This window comes from Diabrotica virgifera, chromosome 5 (assembly GCF_917563875.1).
Source record: "Diabrotica virgifera virgifera chromosome 5, PGI_DIABVI_V3a".
Taxonomy (NCBI): domain Eukaryota; kingdom Metazoa; phylum Arthropoda; class Insecta; order Coleoptera; family Chrysomelidae; genus Diabrotica; species Diabrotica virgifera.
Window position 1 is genome coordinate 36,089,950 of NC_065447.1, and position 23,392 is coordinate 36,113,341.

At 32.6% G+C, this 23,392-nt stretch overlaps 1 protein-coding gene across 3 annotated transcripts in view; it reads right to left on the reverse strand.

Annotated features, from left to right (window-relative positions):
- The window catches only part of LOC126885685 (protein PALS1), a 667,108-nt gene that overhangs the window by 150,582 nt on the left and 493,134 nt on the right, over positions 1 to 23,392 (reverse strand). For 2 of the 3 annotated variants that reach the window (XM_050652389.1, XM_050652392.1), the window contains 2 exons: positions 12,957 to 13,182; positions 4,517 to 4,645 (listed from right to left, as the gene is read on the reverse strand). In XM_050652389.1, coding sequence (XP_050508346.1) covers positions 4,517 to 4,645; positions 12,957 to 13,182 — 355 coding nt within the window. The remainder of the gene's footprint in view (positions 1 to 4,516; positions 4,646 to 12,956; positions 13,183 to 23,392) is intronic. The other variant, XM_050652391.1, reaches the window with a different exon arrangement.

The following is a 23,392-nucleotide window of genomic DNA, read 5'->3' on the forward strand; positions in this document are numbered from 1 at the left end:
ATAGAGGAACTCACTTTCTGAAATTTTTAGCCCCCTAGGTGGTCACGTGACCCCCCTAGAGCCTAATTAGGCTTTTTATGTTTTTATTTTTTATCTCAGCCGCATCAAGAGCTTAGCCAAAAACTTTATTTAAAAAAGTTGTAAGTTTCAAAAAGATCTATATGAAATTTTTTTTTTTATTTTTTGGCGGGAAATTCGAATTTTTAGAACAATTTTAAACTTTTAAATAACTCTGAAAACAGAACTAAGACACTCGTTTTTACTAAAATCAATTATAATGTGTAATTTTGCACAATCTTTCACCCTGAATTTTTTCAGATTTTTAAAATTGGTGAAACGTACCTTTACAAATAAAAAACCGCATTTTTTTGGTTTTTTTTTTCGTTTTTTGATACAATTTTATACATATTTTTCAAAAAAGGTAACACTGTCACTAGAATAGGTAAAAGACTGAAAAATAATTGGGGTTTACTTAATAAAAATTTTTTGTAACGCCATCCATTTTCAAGATACAGGGCGTTGAAGAAAACAAAATTTTACACATTTTTTACGATTTTGCTGAAACTACTGGCAACATTGTAATAAAACTTGGCGGGATTTAAGAGGTGGTTATTGTGCATGTTTTGACATACAACTAAGGATTTGATATTCATCATATTCATCATTGGCGCGTATAGGGGTAATGGTCTGAACTTTTTAAAGAATAAAAATAGTACGCCACTGACATATTTCAAATTAACAATCGTTTTTGAATTCCTCGTTCAATTTGTGACAAAAAATGTATCTTCTTATTTTTTCATACGACGCGCCATTTTTATTCAAAAAATAAAAGATCTTAACCCTTACAAAGTATTCGAACCTCTAGTAGTTTCTACATATAATAAATAAAACTCGTACATCCATTATCAAAATTAATTCGAATACTTTGGAAGCGTTAAGATATTTTATTTTTTTGCAGCAAAACGGCGCGTCGTATGAAAAAATGAGAAGATAGATTTTTTATTGCAAATTGAACGAGGAATTCAAATATGATTGTTAATTTGAAATATGTCAGTGGCGTACTATCTTTTTTTCTTTGAAAAGTTCAGACCATTACCCCTATGCGCGCCAATGATGAATATCAAATCCTTAATTGTATGTCAAAACATGCACAATAACTACCTCTTAAAACCCGCCAAGTTTTATTACAATGTTGCCAGTAGTTTCGGCAAAATCGTAAAAAATATGTAAAATTTTGTTTTCTTCAACGCCCTGTATCTTGAAAATGGATGGCGTTAAAAAAAATTTTTATTAAGCAAACCCCAATTATTTTTCAGTTTTTTACCTATTCTAGTGACGGTGTTAAATTTTTTGAAAAATATGTATAAAATTGTATCAAAAAACGAAAAAAAAAACCGAAAAAATGCGGTTTTTTTTTTAAAGGTACGTTTCACCAATTTTAAAAATCTGAAAAAATTCAGGGTGAAAGATTGTGCAAAAATACACATTATAATTGATTTTCGTAAAAACGAGTGTCTTAGTTTTTTTTTTCAGAGTTATTTAAAAGTTTAAAATTGTTCTAAAAATTCGAATTTCCCGCCAAAAAAATTTAAAAAAATTTTTTCATATAGATTATGTTGAAGCTTACAACTTTTTTAAATAAAGTTTTTGGCTAGCTCTTGATGCGGGTGAGATAAAAAATAAAAACATAAAAAGCCTAATTAGGCTCTAGGAGGGTCACGTGACCACCTAGGGGGCTAAAAATTTCAGAAAGTGAGTTCCTCTATATGTGCTAAAAAGTGGCCTATATGGAATTTAAATTGGGTTGGGGGCACTTTTCACCATCTTACCCGGCTAGGCCCTTTGTTTAAATTTTTTTTTAATAAATGTAGCAATAACTCCGAAACGATGGCATTTAGGTATAGGAAATATAACATAAAAATCAGTATTTCTTAAGGACGTCAAAACGCAAAAAATATACAGGATGTTTCATTTGAAATAAGAAAGTTCATTAGATTTCCAGAAAATCGGAATATTTGACAACAATGTAATTACCACTATAATATCGGCCGTATTAGAAAACCTTACACACCAAAATCTATAAAAATCGTTCCAGCGGTTTCGGAGAAATGACCGTGTTTCCATACTTTCTCGCTACCCTGTATATTAGCTATCGAATAGACCAGACATGATCACGGTTTAGGAATATAAGAACTCTATTCAGTGAGATATTTAGGGCACTCACTTCCCTATATATTACTAATAATAATAATTAAAATAAGCAAACTGTATTTAAACATTTTCACTTATAAACTACCATTACTTGTTTTAGTAAAATACACCAAAAACTACACCAAAAGTAATTTTTTGTTAGTTATATCACTTTCTAATTAAAAAATACAATATTAGCTAGTAGGATGTTAAATTATCTACATTCATTTACCCAAAAAGAAGGTCTGAAACAAGGTGATAGCTAGCCCCGACATTGTTCAATCTGACTCTTGAATATGTGATAAGACTGCTGAATTTAAAAAAAATATCTTTCAACTATGTATGGACGCCTAACAAAGTTTTGCCAGAATATATAAATACATATACCTAAATATTAAGTTTACCGGATGAGTTGGAAATTTCGTATAAAACATACTAGAATTTTAGCTAATTATACATTTCAGAAATTTCTGTACAATTTTGAAAGCGCAAGATCAATAGAATAGGAAAGGATACCGTCTACTTAGAATTGATTAACAAAAACAGACGGATTCATTAAAGAATAGCAATTTTATTGCAAACGCGCTGAAAATGTGAGCAATATCATAACGAAAACTTTGTTTATTTACGGATTTAAATTAATCAATTACGTAATAGTACATAAAGTACGCCATGGAATAAAATACGTCGTGCAATGAAGGTAAAAAACCAATACAATGCCCTAGTCAAACAAATATCCAAAGTGACAGAATTTATCATCGTAAAAAGAATAACATAAATATTAAAATATTCCCTCATTATTCTTTATTAAACACTAAAGTCTAAAGAACTAGAAAAATGATCAATATTTTTTTTTGTATTGACATTTACAGGAGTGATTCAGCCAGTTATAAGTTGATAAATTAGTCCTAACTACCCTAAATAGTCCTAGCTAGTTATCCTAAAGGAATATCCAAAAGAAAAAAAAAACAATTAATTGTCACAAAAGGAACATTTACTGGTACACACGCTTCTTGGCCAGATACCAATCAGGACATTTTAGTACAAGAACACAAGACTAGGCCACCGATAGGTAAGGTAAATTTACAAATGCTTCATCAATATTCTAATAATTATACAGGGTGTCCCGAAAAGATTGGTCATAAATTATACCACACATTCTGGGGTCAAAAATAGTTCGATTGAACCTAACTTACCTCAGTACAAATGTGTTCATAAAAAAGTTACAGCCCTTTGAAGTTACAAAATAAAAATCGATTTTTTCCAATATATCGAAAACTTTAGATTTTTTATTGAAAATGGACACGTATCATTCTTATGACAGGAATATCTTAAAACACAATTATAGTGAAATTTGTCCACCCCATAAAAATTTTATGGGGGTTTTGTTCCCTTAAACCCCCCCAAACTTTTGTGTACGTTCCAAGAAATTCATTATTGTAGTACCGTCAGTTAAACACAACGTTTTTAAAACTTTTTTGCCTCTCAGTATTTTTTCGATAAGCCAGTTTTATTGAGATGCAGCCAATTTTTTAATATATTGACATAAAAATTTTATGGGAGTTTTGTTCCTTTAAACCCCCCAAATGTTTGTGTACGTTCCAATTAAACTATTATTGTGGTACCATTAGTTAAACACAGTGTTTATAAAGCTTTTTTGCCTCTTAGTCTTTTTTTGATAAGTCACCTTTTATCGAGATGTGGCTTCTTTTTTAAAATATACATGAAAATGTATATTACAAATAAATTTTCAGATTATTAACAGGTTTCTATAATCGTACTTAACCATATACAAATATGTGGTGGATTCGACAAATATTCAAAATATCTCGATAAAAACTGGCTTATCGAAAAAGTACTAAGAGGCAAAAAAGTTTTAAAAACAGTGTATTTAACTAATGGTGCCACAATAATAATTTAATTGGAACGTACACAAAAGTTTGGGGGGGGAGGGGGTTTAAGTGAACAAACCCCCCATAAAATTTTTATGGGGTGCAAAAATTTCACTTTAATTTTTTTTAAGATGCTGTTGCCATGAGAATGCCACATCTCCATTTTCAATAAAAAATCTCTAGGAGTTTTCGACATATGAAAAAAAATCGATTTTCATTTTGTAACTTCAAAGGGCTGTAACTTTTTGTGTGTGCATTATTCTATATAGGTAAGTGAGGTTCAATCAACTTATTTTTGACCACAGAATCTGTGGTATAATTTATGACCATTCTTTTCGGGACACCCTGTATATAATTTCAATGTCAATATTAATAGTGGGTTAATTTTAAATAGCAAGCACTGGCTACATTTTTGTCCAACTCCTACTTATTACCTTAATAGTTATCGGAGAAGGGTACTTAGGAGTTGTCTTTTTTCTTTCTACGAAATTATCGGGTACGTCTATGGCCCGTTCTTGATTGTCGTCATCGAACGAAATTCCCAATAGTTTGTCGTACCCTACCTGTTATAAGCAAATAACAAAAGCAAAGTAAAAACATAATATAAACAAAATAAATTAAAAGGTTAGAACAAATAAAACTGATTATTATACATGATATGCTATGTTACTCCTATAATAATAATAGTCTCCCGTTTTATACCGCTAACGCGGCTTTCGGATTATAGCAAGGTAGTCTGCTACATCTAGGACCTACGGTATACAAGGAAGGTAACATGGCCAGTGCTACGCTTCAACCGCCTATTATTACCCCTGGTTTTACTCAAGGTACTCATTTTATTCAGGCTGAGTCGACCTGGGGCCTATTAGGGGAGTGCATATAGATTTTCACTTCGGAAAAAATCAAACAAGATAGAACTTTTTGTAATTTCATTAAGAAATGTTTAATAAACAACATATCAAAAAGTTCTACTCGAGAAGTGGGTGCTTCACTTTTTATTAAACAAATGAACTACGAAATTAGATGTTTTTTTAATAACTCCGAAAATATAAATTCTAGAAAAAAACTGACTTGACCATTGAAAAATTCAGAAAATTTTACAAAAAAAAAACCTTATATAAAGAATTTTCTAAAATTAAAACTGTATCTTCTATAATTTTTTTATTTATAACGCTAAACTCACCCTTCTCACAAACATTGGCGCACTGTAAACTAACGTACGGCGAAGTGCACGGTTGAGTTATTTTAATGTAATTCTTTAACTACTGGATCAAATGAAATTTTACAAATTGAACATGAAAGAAGAATAATTAAGCTATCTTATGGTTATAATAGAAAGAAATAAAATGTATGGGTATAAGTATGGAATATGGGCGGAAAGTGAGCCTTACATGAATTTTGTTTAAAAATTATTTAAAAATGTGTAACCAATACAATTTTTCTTATAAAACTCTCAATTTTGCACAACTTACCTTTCAAGCATCTTACTAAATGATGTTTCATTCAAATAAAATCTCAAAAATTTAATTCAAATGATATTACATCTCAAAAAATGTAATTTTTTAAATCTTCGTAGTTTTATTGAATTACCACCACTTTAAGACGGTATTACTCAAGTTTGAACAGATCTATTACAGTTTTATAAGTGCTTTTTTAAAGCTTAGGATGTAATCTTTAAAATGCACTAATTATTTTACTTTAGAAATGAAATTAACTATTTCTTTTTTTGAAAATTAAGAAAGATAACAAAAATATAATACAAAAACCGAAAATTACCAGCTAAAAAATGTTTATACAAAGTGATCAAAACTTTTTTCTGTAAAACTTACCTAAAATACATTTAATAATAAGCTTCAACAATAATAAATGTTCAGCAAAAAAATTTTTTTTAGCTCTTATACAGTACATATGTCTGCGTAACTTGGAACCTATTGATAACTTTTTTATTATCAGTTTTACGAAAAAAAGTGATTCTCTATAAATAGTCCTGTCGCCAGGGGGGGTACAACGGCCTCGTTAATTCAGATGGACTTACCCAAGTTTTTTTTATGTATTTTGACCCGTAGAAAACGAATTTTTTGGGTAACAGTTGATCCGGATGTCGATAAGATTGTTATAGACCAAGAACTTGAGGAATCAAATAACAGCGATTTTTGGCAAAACAAAACAATATTTTGTATTTTTTGGGTCATTTTAAGCAAAAAATATTTCTACAAGTTTTTTAGTAGGATGCAGAGTTTTCGAGATAAACGCGGTTGAACTTTCAAAAAATCGAAAAACTGCAATTTTTAAACCCGAATAACTTTTGATTAAAAAATAAAATAGCAATTCTGCTAAGCGCCTTTGAAAGTTCAAGTCAAATTATGTCGGTTTTGATTATTTGCATTGCTAAAAATTTATTGTATTATTGTTAAACAAAGCTACAAACAACTAGTGCGTGAGTGATGTTTCTATGATTTCTCATTTAAAATCGAACGAGTAGGTAGAATAGGTACTAGTGCAATCAAGACTATTTCTACGTTACATGCGTTAAAACGCATGTAAAAGCACGGGAAACCCTACGTGTTTATAGCTTTGTTAAACAATAAAAAAATAAATTTTTACCAATGCAAATAATCAAAACCGATATAATTTGACTTAAACTTTCAAATGCGGTAAGCAGACTTGCTATTTTATTTTTTAATCAAAAGTTATTCGGGTTCAAAAATTGCAGTTTTTCGATTTTTTTAAAGTTCAACCGCGTTTATCTCGAAAACTGTGCATCCTACGAAAAAACTTGTAGAAATATTTTTTACTTAAAATGGCCCAAAAAATACAAAATATTGTTTTGTTTTGCCAAAAATCGCTGTTATTTGATTCCTCAAGTTCTTGGTCTATAACAATCTTATCGACATCCGGATCAACTGTTACCCAAAAAATTCGTGTTCTACGGGTCAAAATACATAAAAAAACCTTGAGTAAGTCCATCTGAATTAACGAGGCCGTTGTACCCCCCCTGGCGACAGGACTAAAAATACTACTATAATATGCATCGCATATAATCTAAGATGCAATCATCAAATATCAAATTTAATTAATGTTATACGAGGTATGTCAAAAAATATGAATTTCACTCAAGAGTAAAGTACCTTTACATTTCACAATATCAAAAATTGTTTTAAGAAAAGTTGTTTGGAATTAAAAAATTTGTTTTAGTGTCCAATTACATCCTTCTAATTAAAATATTGTGAATAATAAAGTCACTTAACTCTTAAGAAAAATTCATATTTTTTGCATACCTTGTATAAAATTAAAAAAGTTTTATATCTGATGGTTGTATCCTTGTTGTATCTTAGATTTTTGACCAGAGAGAGCATTTTATGAAGAACAACTTTTTTTCGTAAAAGTGATAATAAAATAGTTAGGTATCATAATTATTGTAATAAAATGATGAGTATCCGTAATTTGAGAAAAAATTGAAAATTTTTTTTTTCGATTAGAATGATGTAATTTTTATATTAAGACCTAGTTTCTAATTTCAAACAACTTTTCATAATAGCAGTTTTTGATATTCTGGAATACAAAGGTACTTTACTCTTTAACGAAATTCATATTTTTGACATAACTCGAATAAAATTGATAAAATTTGATATCTGACGGTTGAGTTTTAGATTTTTGAATATCCAGAGCGTTTTATTAAGAATAACATTTTTTCGTAAAATTGATAATAAAAAAGTTTTCCATGTGGTTCCTAGCAATGCAGACACACTGTATAAGAGCTTCTGTATAAGAATTTTCAAATTGCAATGCCATATTCGGATTCAGCATAACCAAAAACAAAATAGAAACATATTTGATCAAAGTAAAATGATGAATTTAACGATATTTTTAAAATTATTTAAACAAAACAATTGTTATTGTGTAAACAATTAATAAACAATTAGCGGCCAAATCTGCGTGTAGAACTTTTTTCTTTAATTATATATAAACTAACAAAAAAAAAGTTTTAGAAAAATATAAGCTTGTTAGAATTTTTCCGAAACAATGCATGTTTTCGTTCTAATTGCACTCCCCTATATAGACATTTTTTTAAATGTCCAGTTGTTCTTCGCCGGCGCTGGGATTCGAACCCCTGCCTGTCTGCATGGAGGTCAGACATCCTACTGCCTAAGCTACTCCGGCTCTTGACTACTCCCTGGCTACTCCGGTGTTACTCCAATACATACCACAATTTGATACATTGATTTTATTTTGTAAACGCAACATTGGCAGATTCTTTAAATGCGGCCCTCAACCGGCGATATTTTGAAATGTTTGCCATGTGGCTGTAGAGCCCGTTCACATGAGAGGCGCTTAACGCGCGTTTTGATAACGCGCGATTACAACTACATACATTTTACATGAGACCGTTCACATGCCAACGCGCGTTTTAATGACTTAAAATGAGCCTTAGCATGTGAACGGTCTCAAGTAAAATGTATCTAGTTGTAATGGACCGTTATCAAAACGAGCGTTAAACGCCTGTTATGTGAACGGGCTCTTGGGCACTCTCGCATTACATCTCAGAGAAACAACAAGTACAGATGTAAATATAAAATTTATTTTACGGAAACGAGAAAATATTGTGGTGGAATATTTATAGAAGATAAAGCAAGATCTACATATAGATCATCAAGAATATGAAATAGAATAGCGGGGAAAAATATTCACGAACAATAGAATCCAGTGGGCTTTCAATAGTTTTAAGCCGTATAAGTCTTCTGTGGAGGATATCTTTCAAGCCCTGCAGCAAGGTATGGATATACTAGTGCCGTAAATAGATAACATATATGTTATATTCCAAAACGTTGTGACAAATTAGGGTCTATTTTATCATTAAGAGTAGCAAACGCCCTCCAGGGGAAGCAAATTCATATAGACTCCTTAAGCTATCCTGCTATTTTCTAAAGAGTATGAAAAAAAACTTCCTCTTCTCTTCTTCTTTTTGTATAGACATGACTCTGTCTGTTTTTTCAAGGTGCCTCTAGTAAGTTATCGTTCCATCGTTTTCGTGGTCTTCCCACTGATCGTCCCCCTATTGGGGAACCGTCTCTCGTAGACCTGACTACTCTATTTGTTGTCATTCGGCTTATGTGGTCATTCCATTCTATTCTTCTGTTTCTTACCCAGTTATTAATGTTATCCACCTTGCATCTCCGTCGTATATCTGTACTTCTAGCTCTGTCCCATAGTCTTACCATAGATTTTTCGAAGGGTTTTCATCTCCTCTGTTTCGAGCAATCTTTTTGTCCTCTCTGTGTCGGGTCGTGTTTCTGCCGCGTATGCCATTATTGGTCTGATGACTGTTTTGTAAATTCTGCCTTTCATTTCTTTTCCGATATTTTTATTTCTCCATATTGTGTCATTTATGCAACCTGCGGCTGTTTGCTCTATTCACTTGATCTTCCACTTCTGTTTCGAGCCTTCCGTAGCTAGATAGTGTTATGCCTAGGTATTTAAACTCACTTGTTCTATTATCACTTGTTATCACTTGTTCTATTATCTGACCTTCCAGCTCCAGTTTACATCTGATTGGATCTGCTGTTATAACCATGCATTTTGTCTTTTTTGGGGAAATTATCATGTTACATTTTCTGGCGGTGATGTTAAATTGGTGCAGCATACGTTGTAAATCATCTTACTATCTTTGAGAGATTAATATTGCATCGTCCGCATAACAGATTATTTAAAGTTGTTTTTCTCCCATTTGGAATCCTTTTTTTGAGTTCTTACTTTTTTATTATTTCGTCCATGATCAGGTTGAACAATAAAGGACTCAAGGAATCGCCCTGTCTTATCCCACTGCCGGCTTCAATTGGGTCAGTTAGTTCATCTTCCACTTTTACTTTTATTGTGGTGTTCTGGTAGATGTTTTCGATCGTTTTAATCGAAAAAACTTAATGCATACATTAGAAGTGAATATTTGTCAAATGTTCCGCTTCACGAAGAGGGATTTGCCTACTAACCAGGCAAATCCACCATATTTGCTTTGGTGATGCTAAATATGTTAAAAGGGCAATCTCATCATAGGCGATCAATCGGTCACTACAAGGGCACTAAAAGTATGTCCTCAAGGAGTTTTATTAACTCAATTGTAGTCGAAGATCATTGAAGAGTTGTTGATGATCTTTGAAGAATTGGTGATTTTAACTGATTTTAAAGAAGATCTTTTAACAAAGTTTGGTAGTGTTGACAGTGGTACACGATCTACTTATAGTGGTTAGAGGTAAAAATAACAGTATTATTGCTAAGCGCTAGACTTAGAGACTCAGGAAATAAATGATAATGGATAGGAACAGATCCAAAAAGAGAGCCAGAAGAACAAGAAATCAGGAAGATAAAAATAGGGCAAACCGACTGAATCCACAAGTCAAACAAGCACTAACAGAACATAGAAGCTAAAAGTGGGACAATTACGTAAAATAAATGGAGGAAGGGAGCCAAAATATGTAAGAAATACGAAGGCTCCAAAGAATTCTTAAGAAATGATAGAAAATCCATTGCCCCACTACACGGAGAAAATGGAATCGTCTACTCTGTCGAAGAGGAAGCTGAGGTTATTAGAAGAATCCTTGAGAGAGGATGTGTACACTGAATTATCACCAAAACGAAGACATCGGAAAAAGATCACCACAAAAAGCACCTGGTCCATACGAAATCACTAAAAGAGCTCTGAGGTAGCTTCCTTCGAAAGCAGTTGTGTATTTGACAAACATAACAAACGCAATACAAGATACAGGCCCTTCAAAACAGATAGAAGGAAGCCATGTAAGGCCGATTAGCTTAATTCCAGCAGTCAGTAAGATAATAGGGCAAGTTATCCATTCAGAGACAGACAATTTAGGTTTAATCCCAGAAGCACAATTCGGATTCAAAGCTCAACATTCCAGCGAACTAAAAGAACTCAGATTTACAGAATACATAGCAGCTGGATTTAACAAGCAATATAAAGGAGCAGCCGTCCTGGATATAAGCAAATCCGTCAGCAATATAATAGGCCAGGGTAATAAGACAAAAATATACCCTGTTCGTGACACTTCAGCAGCCAGGGTACTGAAGCGTTTTTTCGACAAGTAATACCTATAGGAACAAATTATAACAATTTCCTGCGTGGGATCTGGCGGCCATTTTTATTTATGGCTGTCAAAAAATGGCATTTTTCCATTTTTTTTTTCAAATCAATGGAAAACGGTGAAACTTATGATTTTTTTAGTACAAATATCTTTGAGATTATAGAAAAAGCTTTAAAATGACATATTACAAAGTTTGATATACTCGTTTATTCAATTGTTTAAATTGTTTAAGCGATTCATTCAATTGTTTAAATTTTATTCGAATTGTTTATCTCAGAGAGCATTTTTTTGCAATAACATAAGTCAGAAAAAATGACGTTAGAACCATTCCACAGGTGTCAAATGGAAGAGCATGAGCTATATTTTCAACTTGGTTTAAAGAAAGCGAATAAAAAATGCATTTATTAGTAATAAATAATTTTGCAAAAGTATCGTAAATCTTTTCTTATAAACTTTTTGAATAACTTTTTCAAAAAAAATAAATTTTTTACCCTGTTTTAAGTGCACAACTACCAAGTAATGTTATTTATATCATAATTGATAAAAAATTGTAATAAATATATATAATTTCTTATATAACAAAATAAAAAGTTTATAAGGAAAGATTTACGATACTTTTGCATAATTATTTATTACTAATAAATGCATTTTTTATTCGCTTTTTTTTTAAACCAAGTTGAAAATATTCATTATATGCTCTTTCATTTGACACCTGTGGGATGGTTCTAACGTCATTTTGTTCTGACTTATGTTATTGCAAAAAAATGCTCTCTGGAATAAACAATTTGAATAAAATTTAAACAATTGAATGAATCGCTTTGAAATTTTTATCACATATTAAGCACCAAAGAACCCTTATATGACAAAAATTTCAAAGCTGTACACTAATTTTTACAATAGATATTGCGAAATTAATTTTTTTTGCAATTCCGACCTTTTTTCGCAATTATATTAACAATAAATGAGTATATCAAACTTTGTAATACGTCATTTTAAAGCTTTTTCCATAATCTCGAAGATATTTGTACTAAAAAACCATAAGTTTCTCTGTTTTCCAGTAATTTGAAAAAAAGGGAAAAATGCCAGTTTTTGACACTTAATTGTTAATAAATAAAAATGGCCGCCAGATCCTACGCAGGAAATAGTTACAATTTGCTCTTATAGGTATTACCTGTCGAAAAAACGCTTCAGTACCCTGGCTGCTCGAGTGTCATGGAAAAAACCTTATTACCCTGGACTATAAGCAAAATAAGAGATTATGGATACAGCGAGGCCATGACGAAACACATCTCCTCGAAGCTCTTTGCTGATAAAGAGCCCTTACAGCGCATCAGAGGGTTATCGGGGGGAAGTGGATAGTCTGAAGCATTGGGACTTACATGACTTAATCCTCCTTGCCCCGATGAATTGTATCACCCGAATGTCGTTTTCAAGGAGTGTGCAAATCTCTCAGGCTAGGTTAAACACTACTGCTTGCTAAGCGCTTCAAAATGCCTTAAACTGTGTGATGGTCGAAAGGAGTACTTTCACTAAACATGATCTAAAGTTTATCTAGCTTAAAGGAGTAGAATATAATACAACATAGATCAGAATTTTTAACGGAGCGGTACAAGGTACTTAACAAGAGAGTGTCTTTAATCTTTTGTTTTTGATTTTAGATAACCCCAGAGAAAAAAATCAAGTGGTGTAAGATCTGGAGATCTTGGGGACAGTACCCAAATTTAATAACATAACATATTCAACAGACAACACAACTAATACTCAATGTCGGCAGCAGTCTTACCTGTAACGTGGGTTTTGGAGGAGGATACCTAGGTGGGGTTTTATTCCTAGCGATGAACGTATCCGGCACGTCAACGGCCATTTCCCTGTGGGGTCCGTTATCGCTGGGAATCATCATCACCATGTTATTGTACTCTAGGCTGTCGTCTAAGTCGTCTGGGTGCTTTTTCACCGGCTCTTGGTCCCCGTCGAGAACAACTATACTGCTGCCCGAACGTCGACGAGGCCTGGAACAAAAACATAAGATTGAAATTTTAAAATCATCAGTTAAGTTAAAGCAATTTGTTTGTTAGAAAATATGATTACAGTTCATTGCTAGAGAATCACTAATAGTTGTAGTCCGTTTGAAAAGTACTGATAACACAGTTTTCATGATTGATAATCCCCAACGTAATGTCGTAAACCAGTGACTAAGAATTTCAAAATAATTTGCAAGGTCATTTGCATGCGTGAAAAAGTGAAATGTCTTGTGCTGCTCTAGCAGCACTTTCTGTGGTTGTATCTCAGTTTCCTGAAGGTGTTTCAGTAGCAGTGACGGAACATTTGCTTTGGAGAGGGGGACTTTCAATAAAACACCAACGAAAAGACATAACATAGATAAACCCAAACTAAATAAAAGACTATATAAACTATCCACTTTATTGGGTTGAATTTGTCTTGATGTAGTTTAATCATGTCAGCTAATGCACTTTTTATGTTCCAACATTTTTTTTAAATTCTAGACCTAGTATGGTATAACTAGACCCAAACTTAGACATCCAAAGTGAAAGTTATCCTTCAACACCAAATTGTTCTATATGGTCCACAATTGTTCAGTAAAAAGTTACACCATTTTGAGCTTCCTGTTTGGGGGGGGGGGAGATGGGGGAGAAGTCGGTAAATTAGTAGTTTTTCGTCAATATTTCTAAAACTGTGCTTTAGCGTAAACAATGTTTTATACAAAAATGTTCTACATAAAATTTAAAACAAAAAAGGTCCCATATATAATTGTTATAAAATCAACGGTTCCAGAGTTACGGAGGGTGAAAAGTGGTGGTTTTCGATACTTTTTATATTTTTTGGGCAATTTATAATATTATTACTGATTATATTATAACCTTATTTTTTTTGTCTTTTGTTTTGAAAATGTATCTTGATGAAGAACAGGAATTTTTTGAAGGTCCTATTTACGATACATTAAAAAAGCTAGATAACAAATATATTATGTAGATGAAACATGGATAAATGCAAAAGAATTGATGAATGCACTATTCATGAGTAAAGATAAAGAGATAAAGACTGATTATTGTGGGTATCCTAGAAGTTTTGTGACAGGTAGATTATTACCTTTGTATTTTAAATTGAGGTACAGGTAGACAAGAATTAATAGGATTTTTTGAGAAACGGTTTCTTCCAATCTTAGATATGGCTCCAAAGAACTGTCATTGTTATGGACAATGCAAGTTATCATTCTTTTACAACATATAGTTGGATCAAAGCAGATCTCTTGAAGTGGCTTATTTCAAAAATTATACACATAAAAGATCCTCTTTACAGCTTTACAATATTGCCAAGAAGGGTAATGATTTCTCTCAAAGAAGCTGGAAAGGGATTGGGAAGATACTACTTTCAAAATATCGATGGCTTAACTTGCAAATCGGCTAACTCCATTTAGTTAACTCCAATCGGTTAACTTCCATATAACTTTTTGTAAGCAATATCCTAGTTATAACATAATATGTTGATGATGGAGTTGTCCATTTTTAACGTAACTATTTACTATGTGAATTGAGGAGTTACCTAATATACCAACTCTGTGATTTTAAGAAGTTTTTTTGTGTTCCTGTAAAGATTTAGAAAACGGAGTTAGCCGCTGTGCAAGTTAAGCCATCGATATACAATATTATCAAATTCTTTAAAATGCCATAAGTCACGTGAATACAGGTAGCTAAAACAATGTATATCAAACAAATGAATAGAGAGAAAATTGTGAAAACACACTATTATGTGTTAAAAGATTGTTCTGTACTCCAAATCATTGAAAATCCCCTTTTAATATATTGTAGTGTAAATATCTGCATAGTGAAGAAACCAATCTAATGCCTCATAGTCACCACTCAATATAACTGTATCATCTGATGCTATTTATTAGCTTTCCATTAATTTTTGTACCATATTTCAAGTTGTGTAGAGCATGTCTAAAGAAATATTAAACAAAAGTGGTACCAGCATACAATCTTGCCTGACTCCCTTTAGAAACTTGCATTAGTATCGTTCGCGGTAACGATTCCGTACTTGTCCAGGACAACTTCGCATGCGCACTTTAAAAAAGAGCGTTCTCTTTTTTAAAGTGCGCATGCGATTTTTAAAGTGCGCATGCGAAGTTGTCCTGGACAAGTACGGAATCGTTACCGCGAACGATACTAATGTCTTGCTTGACTTCCCATTTAGGGACCGTTCAAGTATTACGTAACGCAGATTGGGGGGGAGGGGCTCAAAAATCTTCAAAAACTGCGTAACGTGATAGTTAATCGCCCATTACAGTGCGTTACGTAGGGGGAGGGGGTTAAAAATCTTCAAAAATCGCGTTACGTAATACTTCAACGCTCCCTTAATACGAATGGTATGTCGATGCATATTGATATATTATCGATGCATATTGGATAGTATGGAAATTTTACTTTAAATTATGTGGATATTTGATGGATAGTTATGAATGATTTATTACTGTGCATATTCACCTTTGCATATTTAAGAATTAGGTTGGCTAGACGCTACGTTTTCTCGACTTCGTTTTATGGAATGGAAGCTTGTACCTTAAATGCTGCATCAATAAAAAAACTAGAATCATTCGAGTTGTGGGTGTACAGAAGAATTCTGAAAATATCGTGGACAGAACACGTCACAAACAAAGAGGTTCCGAGAAAGATGAATAAAGTAATAGAAATCTTAAATAGCATCAAAACAAGAAAATTTGAATATCTCGGACATATTATACGTGAACAGAGATACAACTTGCTCCAATTGATTATGCAGGGAAAGATTAAAGGAAAAAGAAGCATACGGAGACGCAGAATATCGCCGCTGCGCAACTGATGTACAAAGGAACATCAAATGAACTTTTCAGAGCAGCCGTCTCTAAAATCCGAATAGCTATGATGATTGCCGATGACCGTTTTGAGTGTAATTTTCAGCGTCCCAACAGATTTGCTTGGCGATTTGGTTCCTTTACCCTCTACTTCATTATTGGACTTTAGCTCAGGGGTTGCTTGAGGGGTGAAAGCCACCCCTTCTCGGAAGGTGAATAACATACATTCACGATAAGCCTGGAAGTGGATAAATTGATTAATTCAAAGCAAGTTTTATTTTAGAGTTTTTTCAGTAAGTCAATACTTTTCGAGTTATTTACGAGTGAAAATGCTTATTTTTCAACAAAAAAAAAACACGTTTTCAGATGGTTTTTCTCAAATAACTCAAAAAGTATACATTTTAGCAAAAAAATATTCGTGACAAAAATGTAGCCTAGAAAAAAAAAACGAAAAAAAAAAATGAATTTTATGAAGTAATGTATTTATGAAGTATATGGATCCATTAGAAGCAAAGTTGTGCTCGTGAAAAAATAAGTTCTTATTCGTCAAATTCCAAATCAAATATTTAAACGTGAAATAACCAAAAAATGAAGCACTTTTCGGGGGAAACTTATCAAAACTGTTTTATAAAATTTTTATAAAAAAATGCTTTTTTTTAACAATAAAGTGTTTATAAAAAAGCTTTATTTTTATTTTTATAAAAGTACATAGCATCAAAAATAAGCGAGTTTTTAAGACTCAAAAAATCCCTATTCTTAAAAATCGTGCAAATTTCCCCTAATTAGTTCCCCAAATGAAATAATTCGTTACCGCTTTACAATTTACTTTGTAGATGTATTACCTATATTATGATCTGTAAGTTTGACCGGTTCGAAGGGCTTAGTTTAAAAAAAATTGGTTATATGTATAGTATAAAAAAATTTGGTGTTGAAAAAATGCCTTTCTTTCAAAATAACTTAAAAAGTATTAGTGATTCAAAAAATATCGAAGAGTAAAAAAATGCAGGTTTTGCTTTTTTAAATATTTTGAATGTTTTTGTTTTTCTGTCAGATAAAAATTGGTTAAGCTTGTTCAAAGTTTGCATACACTCGTGATTAGTGACTCGTTCAAGCCCTTTCAACTCCAAGCTCTTCAGAAATAAAGATTTTAAAAACATGTACATTAAATGTTCTTATTGTCTTTACCACTAAATGGTTTTTTAAGAATTTCATAGCTTAAAAACTAAGCCACTTATGAGTAAAAAACGCTTATACTGGAGCATTGTAAGATATACATAATGTGCTATAGAAACTACGTGTTGTTTGTTGAAACGTGTTTTTTTTGTGGAAAAATGAAAATTTTCACTCGCAAGTAAGTAGAAAAGAATTGACTTAATGAAAAAACTATGTGAAAGTTGCTTAGAATTAGTCGTTGTATCCATTTCTGGACTTACCTTGAACGTATATTTATTCAACCCCGAGAAGGGATGGCTTTCACCAAAAGTAGAAGCAACCAACGGCACAATTCCTTAAAGGGATGGGTACGAACTTTCGGCTTCAATGCTATTTAAATGGGATTCATTTTTTTCGAATCCTGAGAAAACTAATAAGTATTTTTGAAAAATTTAAACGCAGAATGAAAGATTACGTTATTACCGAGGGCCGAAAGTCCCTGAAAACTTCTATAATGTTTATTTTAATAAGTTACAGGGGTGAAAAACTAAGATAATATTTAGTGTGATTTTTAATTTCAAATATCTTATTCAAAAGAAACTTTTTATTCATTCTAAGGGACTTTCGGCCCTCGGTAATAAAGCAATATTTCATTCTGCGTTTAAATTTTTCAAAAACACTTATTAGTTTTCTCAGGATTCGAAAAAAATGATTACATTTAAAATACATTGAAAATTTTGACAGGCGTCAAAATGTTCCTTTCCTCTTAAGTGAAGTAGGCAAGAGGAAGGTAAATTCGGTGTTGACACGGAAAATTACACGGTATCGCCGTATTTTATGTTCGTATACTGGTCTATAATCTTTACAGACTAGGACTAGAATATTCATGATACCATATGCTAAAATAGTAAAGCTACCTGTTGTGTTTTCCCTGCCATAATGAAGTAAATAAAATTCAGTTTCAAACTCTTAAAATTCAGTTGTACAAATACTTCTACCTGATAATTAACCATTTCAACAATAGAAAACCGTAATAAAATCGAGAAATAATGTATTTAACTTTCACAAAATGATAATGGATATATTTGCATTATTAACTAAAATGAGTTTCGAATTTCGTGGTTTTCATTGTCAAAGGTTTCTGGGAATATCGTTTCGTCGGGTTTTGAGAAAGAGAGAAGTTGAAAATTCCGCCGTGGCTTTTAACTTTGTACGCTAATCAAAAGTCGGTTATTTAAATATGAAACCAACGAAAAGAAAAAATTAACGACCGCACGGTTGTGTTTACAAATGGCATAATAGAAAAGTATTGGAACCTGGATACGTACGGCATTAGGTGTATTCGTGGTGCACATCCTGAACGTGTTCAGAGGAAGAACGCTTGCGCATTAGAATTTTGGCTGTTCGCGGTGTTGAAAAATCCTCCTCTGAAAAAAAAGTTCTCTGTTCGCGGAGCGCAACAACTTGTCCTGAACGTATTCACAATGCGTTCAACAAGTTCTGGGATTAAAGAGAGGATTTATTGTCCGCACATGTGCAGAAGTTGATTTGACGAATTTATTTATTTTGCTTAGAGATTCGAGATTCTATTTCTAACCTAACAGATTTTAAATTGTTGTGTTATCATAAAATTTTGTAAAAGGTAAGGTTTTTTAAATTGTATTATGTATTTCAGTTTCTTATTTTTAAAACCTTTTTAGATGATGAACCTCAGTTCAAGTGATGAAGATTTGGAAGAGATTGTAGGACTTTTAAATGTTCCAAAAAATGGAATTTTTTTAAAATATGTAAAATTACTTTTCCTGTCTCGGAGGTGTCGATTGTCGATGCTATATCGTAGATAAAGATAAAAGAATTACGCAATTGGCATAGACAACCCAAAAAACATCCGGAAATTGTTCGTGCAGAAACAAATTCAGAATAATCAAGTATATTCAAATGGGAAATAAGCCACAATTTTACCTAAAAATGATTTTATTAACGTTTCGACGCCCAAGTCGGGTGTCGTTGTCAAAATACAAAATAATACTAAATAAACAAAAATGTTGTTGCTTAGTAAAAAAATCTTCTAATAATTTATTTAATCTGACTCATTTATATCGGCAATTCAGACACGTATTATACATTTTAAAGTAGACGACTTTAAAATGATATTGCCAATATTGATGAGTTGCGTTCCTGGGACGACTTTACTAAAAGATAGTTCATTCGATTACATGAAATCAATCCCAACTCAAGAATATCCGCCACAAAAAAAAAAAATCATAGCATGTGATCTGTCTTTAAAAAGACAACCAAATGCAACGGTGGCACTGAAATTCTCGCGTTAGAGATTCCATAGTAAATCACGAGGGAAAACCAGGAAAAACCTCGTGATACTATCCCGACATCGTAAGTATTTGGGTTTACATTTAGTTTACTCTCAAAACTAATACCAAATTCTGACTTGATATTTTAAATTTTAAATAATACTAAAATACTAAATGTACTAACTCGATATGTTACTGATTTACTAATTGTGGTATTTTCTTTCTATTGACTTCCTCCTTTAATATGGGTAACCACATCCTACTGCATTCTACCGAGGAATTTGCGACACAATTGGTTTCATTTAGCATAATTAGAGCCGCTTCTTTGATTTTTCTCTTTTTACTATCTGCTTCTTTTAGGACTATACTTGAATCTCTCCACTGAACTCTATGTTCATTATCCCATGCGTGTTGACATATTTGAGATCTATCAAATTCTCTATTTTTTATATAAGACTGATGTTCATTTACTCTAACGTCTGATGGTCTTGACGTTTCACCTATATAAAATTGTTCGCATTCACAAGGTATTTTATAAATACAATTCTTTGTTCTTTCTTGTTCATTGTTAGGTTTAGTTTTAGATAGAATAGATCTCAATGTGTTTGTTGTTTTGAATGTTGTTGATATGTTGAATTTATTTCCTATTGTTTTAAGTTTCTCGGATAGTCCTTTTACATATGGTATTGATATTTTCCTCGTATTATTTCTTGTGAATGTTGTAGGATCCCGTTCTAAGTTGTTCTGTTTCATTCGATCCAATCTTGACAATTCCTTATTTATAAACGATATGGGATAATCATTTTTTAATAAAACAGATGTTAACAAATGTTTTTCTTCTAAAAATGAAGAATAGGTGAAACGTCAAGACCATTAGACGTTAGAGTAAATGAACATCAGTCTTATATAAAAAATAGAGAATTTGATAGATCTCAAATATGTCAACACGCATGGGATAATGAACATAGAGTTCAGTGGAGAGATTCAAGTATAGTCCTAAAAGAAGCAGATAGTAAAAAGAGAAAAATCAAAGAAGCGGCTCTAATTATGCTAAATGAAACCAATTGTGTCGCAAATTCCTCGGTAGAATGCAGTAGGATGTGGTTACCCATATTAAAGGAGGAAGTCAATAGAAAGAAAATACCACAATTAGTAAATCAGTAACATATCGAGTTAGTACATTTAGTATTTTAGTATTATTTAAAATTTAAAATATCAAGTCAGAATTTGGTATTAGTTTTGAGAGTAAACTAAATGTAAACCCAAATACTTACGATGTCGGGATAGTATCACGAGGTTTTTCCTGGTTTTTCCCTCGTGATTTACTATGGAATCTCTAACGCGAGAATTTCAGTGCCACCGTTGCATTTGGTTGTCTTTTTAAAGACAGATCACATGCTATGATTTTTTTTTGTGGCGGATATTCTTGAGTTGGGATTGATTTCATGTAATCGAATGAACTATCTTTTAGTAAAGTCGTCCCAGGAACGCAACTCATCAATATTGGCAATATCATTTTAAAGTCGTCTACTTTAAAATGCATAATACGTGTCTGAATTGCCGATATAAATGAGTCAGATTAAATAAATTATTAGAAGATTTTTTTACTAAGCAACAACATTTTTGTTTATTTAGTATTATTTTGTATTTTGACAACGACACCCGACTTGGGCGTCGAAACGTTAATAAAATCATTTTTAGGTAAAATTGTGGCTTATTTCCCATTTGAATATACTTGATTATAAAAATGCCACAAGAAAATAGCTTCAAATTCAGAATATATTCGGAGACACACTTGCGCATATATTTGTATCCGGGTTAAGTTCATAGTACATTCAGGATGTGCACCGCGAAAAGACCTATTAATACATTGACAGAGAATCTTCTTCTTATTCTCCTTTTTGTGTACCTCTAGACATGACTGTCTGTTTTTCAATGTGCCTCCAGTAAGTTGTCATTCTATCGTTTTAGTGGTCTCCCCACTGATCGTCTTCCTATTGGAAAACCGTCTCTCGCCGTCCTTACTGTTTTTTATGTTGGTGCCCATTCGGCTTATGTGGTCGTTCCATGTTACTCTTCTGTTTTTACCCAGTTATTAATGTTGTCCACCTTGCATCTCCGTCGTATATCTGTGCTTCTAGCTCTATCCCATAGTGCCTTACTATCGATTTTTCGAAGGGTTTTAATCCCTGCTTTCATTCTTTTTATTCTTTCTGTATCAGGTCGTGTTTCTGCCACGTATGTCATTATTGTCTGATGACAGTGATGACTTTTGTGTAAATTCTGCCTTTCACTTCTTTTCCGATATTTTTATTTTTCCATATTGTTTCATTCAGGCAGCCTGCGGCTCTGTTTGCTTTATTCACTTTAGTGATGTTGAAAAAGTAACTATTCGTTACAAAGTACTCGTTACTTACGAATACCGAAAGTAACGATTACTATACAGAGTTGAACGTTACTTTGATTACTCTGATTACTTCGTTACTTCGTACCCATCGTGTCAGAGCTAGTAACGACTATTGTATCTACTTTGATTACTTTGATTACTCTGAGTACTTCGTTACTTCGTACCAATCCAACAGAGCGAGTAACGACTATTATATCTACTTTGATTACTGTGATTACTCTAATTACTTCGTACCAGTCGTAACAGAGCAAGTAACGGCTATTGTATCTACTTTGATTACTTTACTCCGATTACTTCGTACTTCGTGAAGGTCGTTATTATATCGGAATACCTATACAGAATACCTACCTACTAAGAAATACGATTCTCGATATGATTACCGGTACTCAAATACAAAAGTAACAAAAGTAATCATAGTAATCAAATTATTTTTGTCCCTTAAACAGATAGGTGAAGGTCGTTGTTATATCGGAATACCTATACAAAATAGCTACCTACTGAGAAATACGATTCTAGATATGATTACCGGTACTCAAATACAAAAGTATCAAAAGTAATCATAGTAATCAAAGTAACGAATACTGTAAATGATTACTTTATACAAAATACCTACCTACTGAGAAATACGATTCTCGATATGATTACCAAAGTACCAACTCTTCTATATGCAAGCCAGACATGGGTCACAAATAAAAGACATGAAAGTGCCATAAATGCAGCAGAAATGAAGCACCTAATAAAAATAGCTGGAAAGACGAAGATGGACAGGGAAAGGAACGAAAACATCAGAAACGTGCGTCAGGAACCAATAGCGAAAAAAATTAAAAAAAGAAAACTGAATTGGTTTGGACATATAACTAGGATGAACGAGAACAGACTAGTAAAGGTGACAGATAGACAGAGGAAAAGAAGAAGGGGCAGACCCAGAAAGGGGTGGATGGAGCAGATCGAGGAAATCGGGACAAAGAGAGGGAAAACAGTGCAACAGATGAAGGAAATGGCAGGAGACCGGGAGGCGTGGAAGAAATGGGTAAAAGATGGATAGGTGATACCAAAGTCCGACGCTCTTATAGGGCATAAGGACAACGAAAAGAAGAAGAAGAAGAAGAAGATATGATTACCGGTACTCAAATACAAAAGTAACAAAAGTAATCATAGTAATCAAAGTAACGAATACTGTAAATGATTACTTTATTCAAAAGTAACGATTTGTAACGAATACTCGAAAGTAACTATAATCAACATCACTACAACGAAGCCAGTGGGAATAAAAAGACGGGACAGACCAAAGCTTGGGTGGATAGCCGGGGTTAGGGATTACAAACCAGCAGCATTTTCAATCCAGCTGGATCCAGCGCGAATCCAGCAAAATATGGAATCAAAATAAAAAAACGAGTTTAATGTTTTTTTGTCTGTGTTCTAAATTTCTAAACAACCGAAACAAGAATTATTTAGTTTTTGGTACATTGGAATAGACATAGACCATGGACAATGATCGCCTT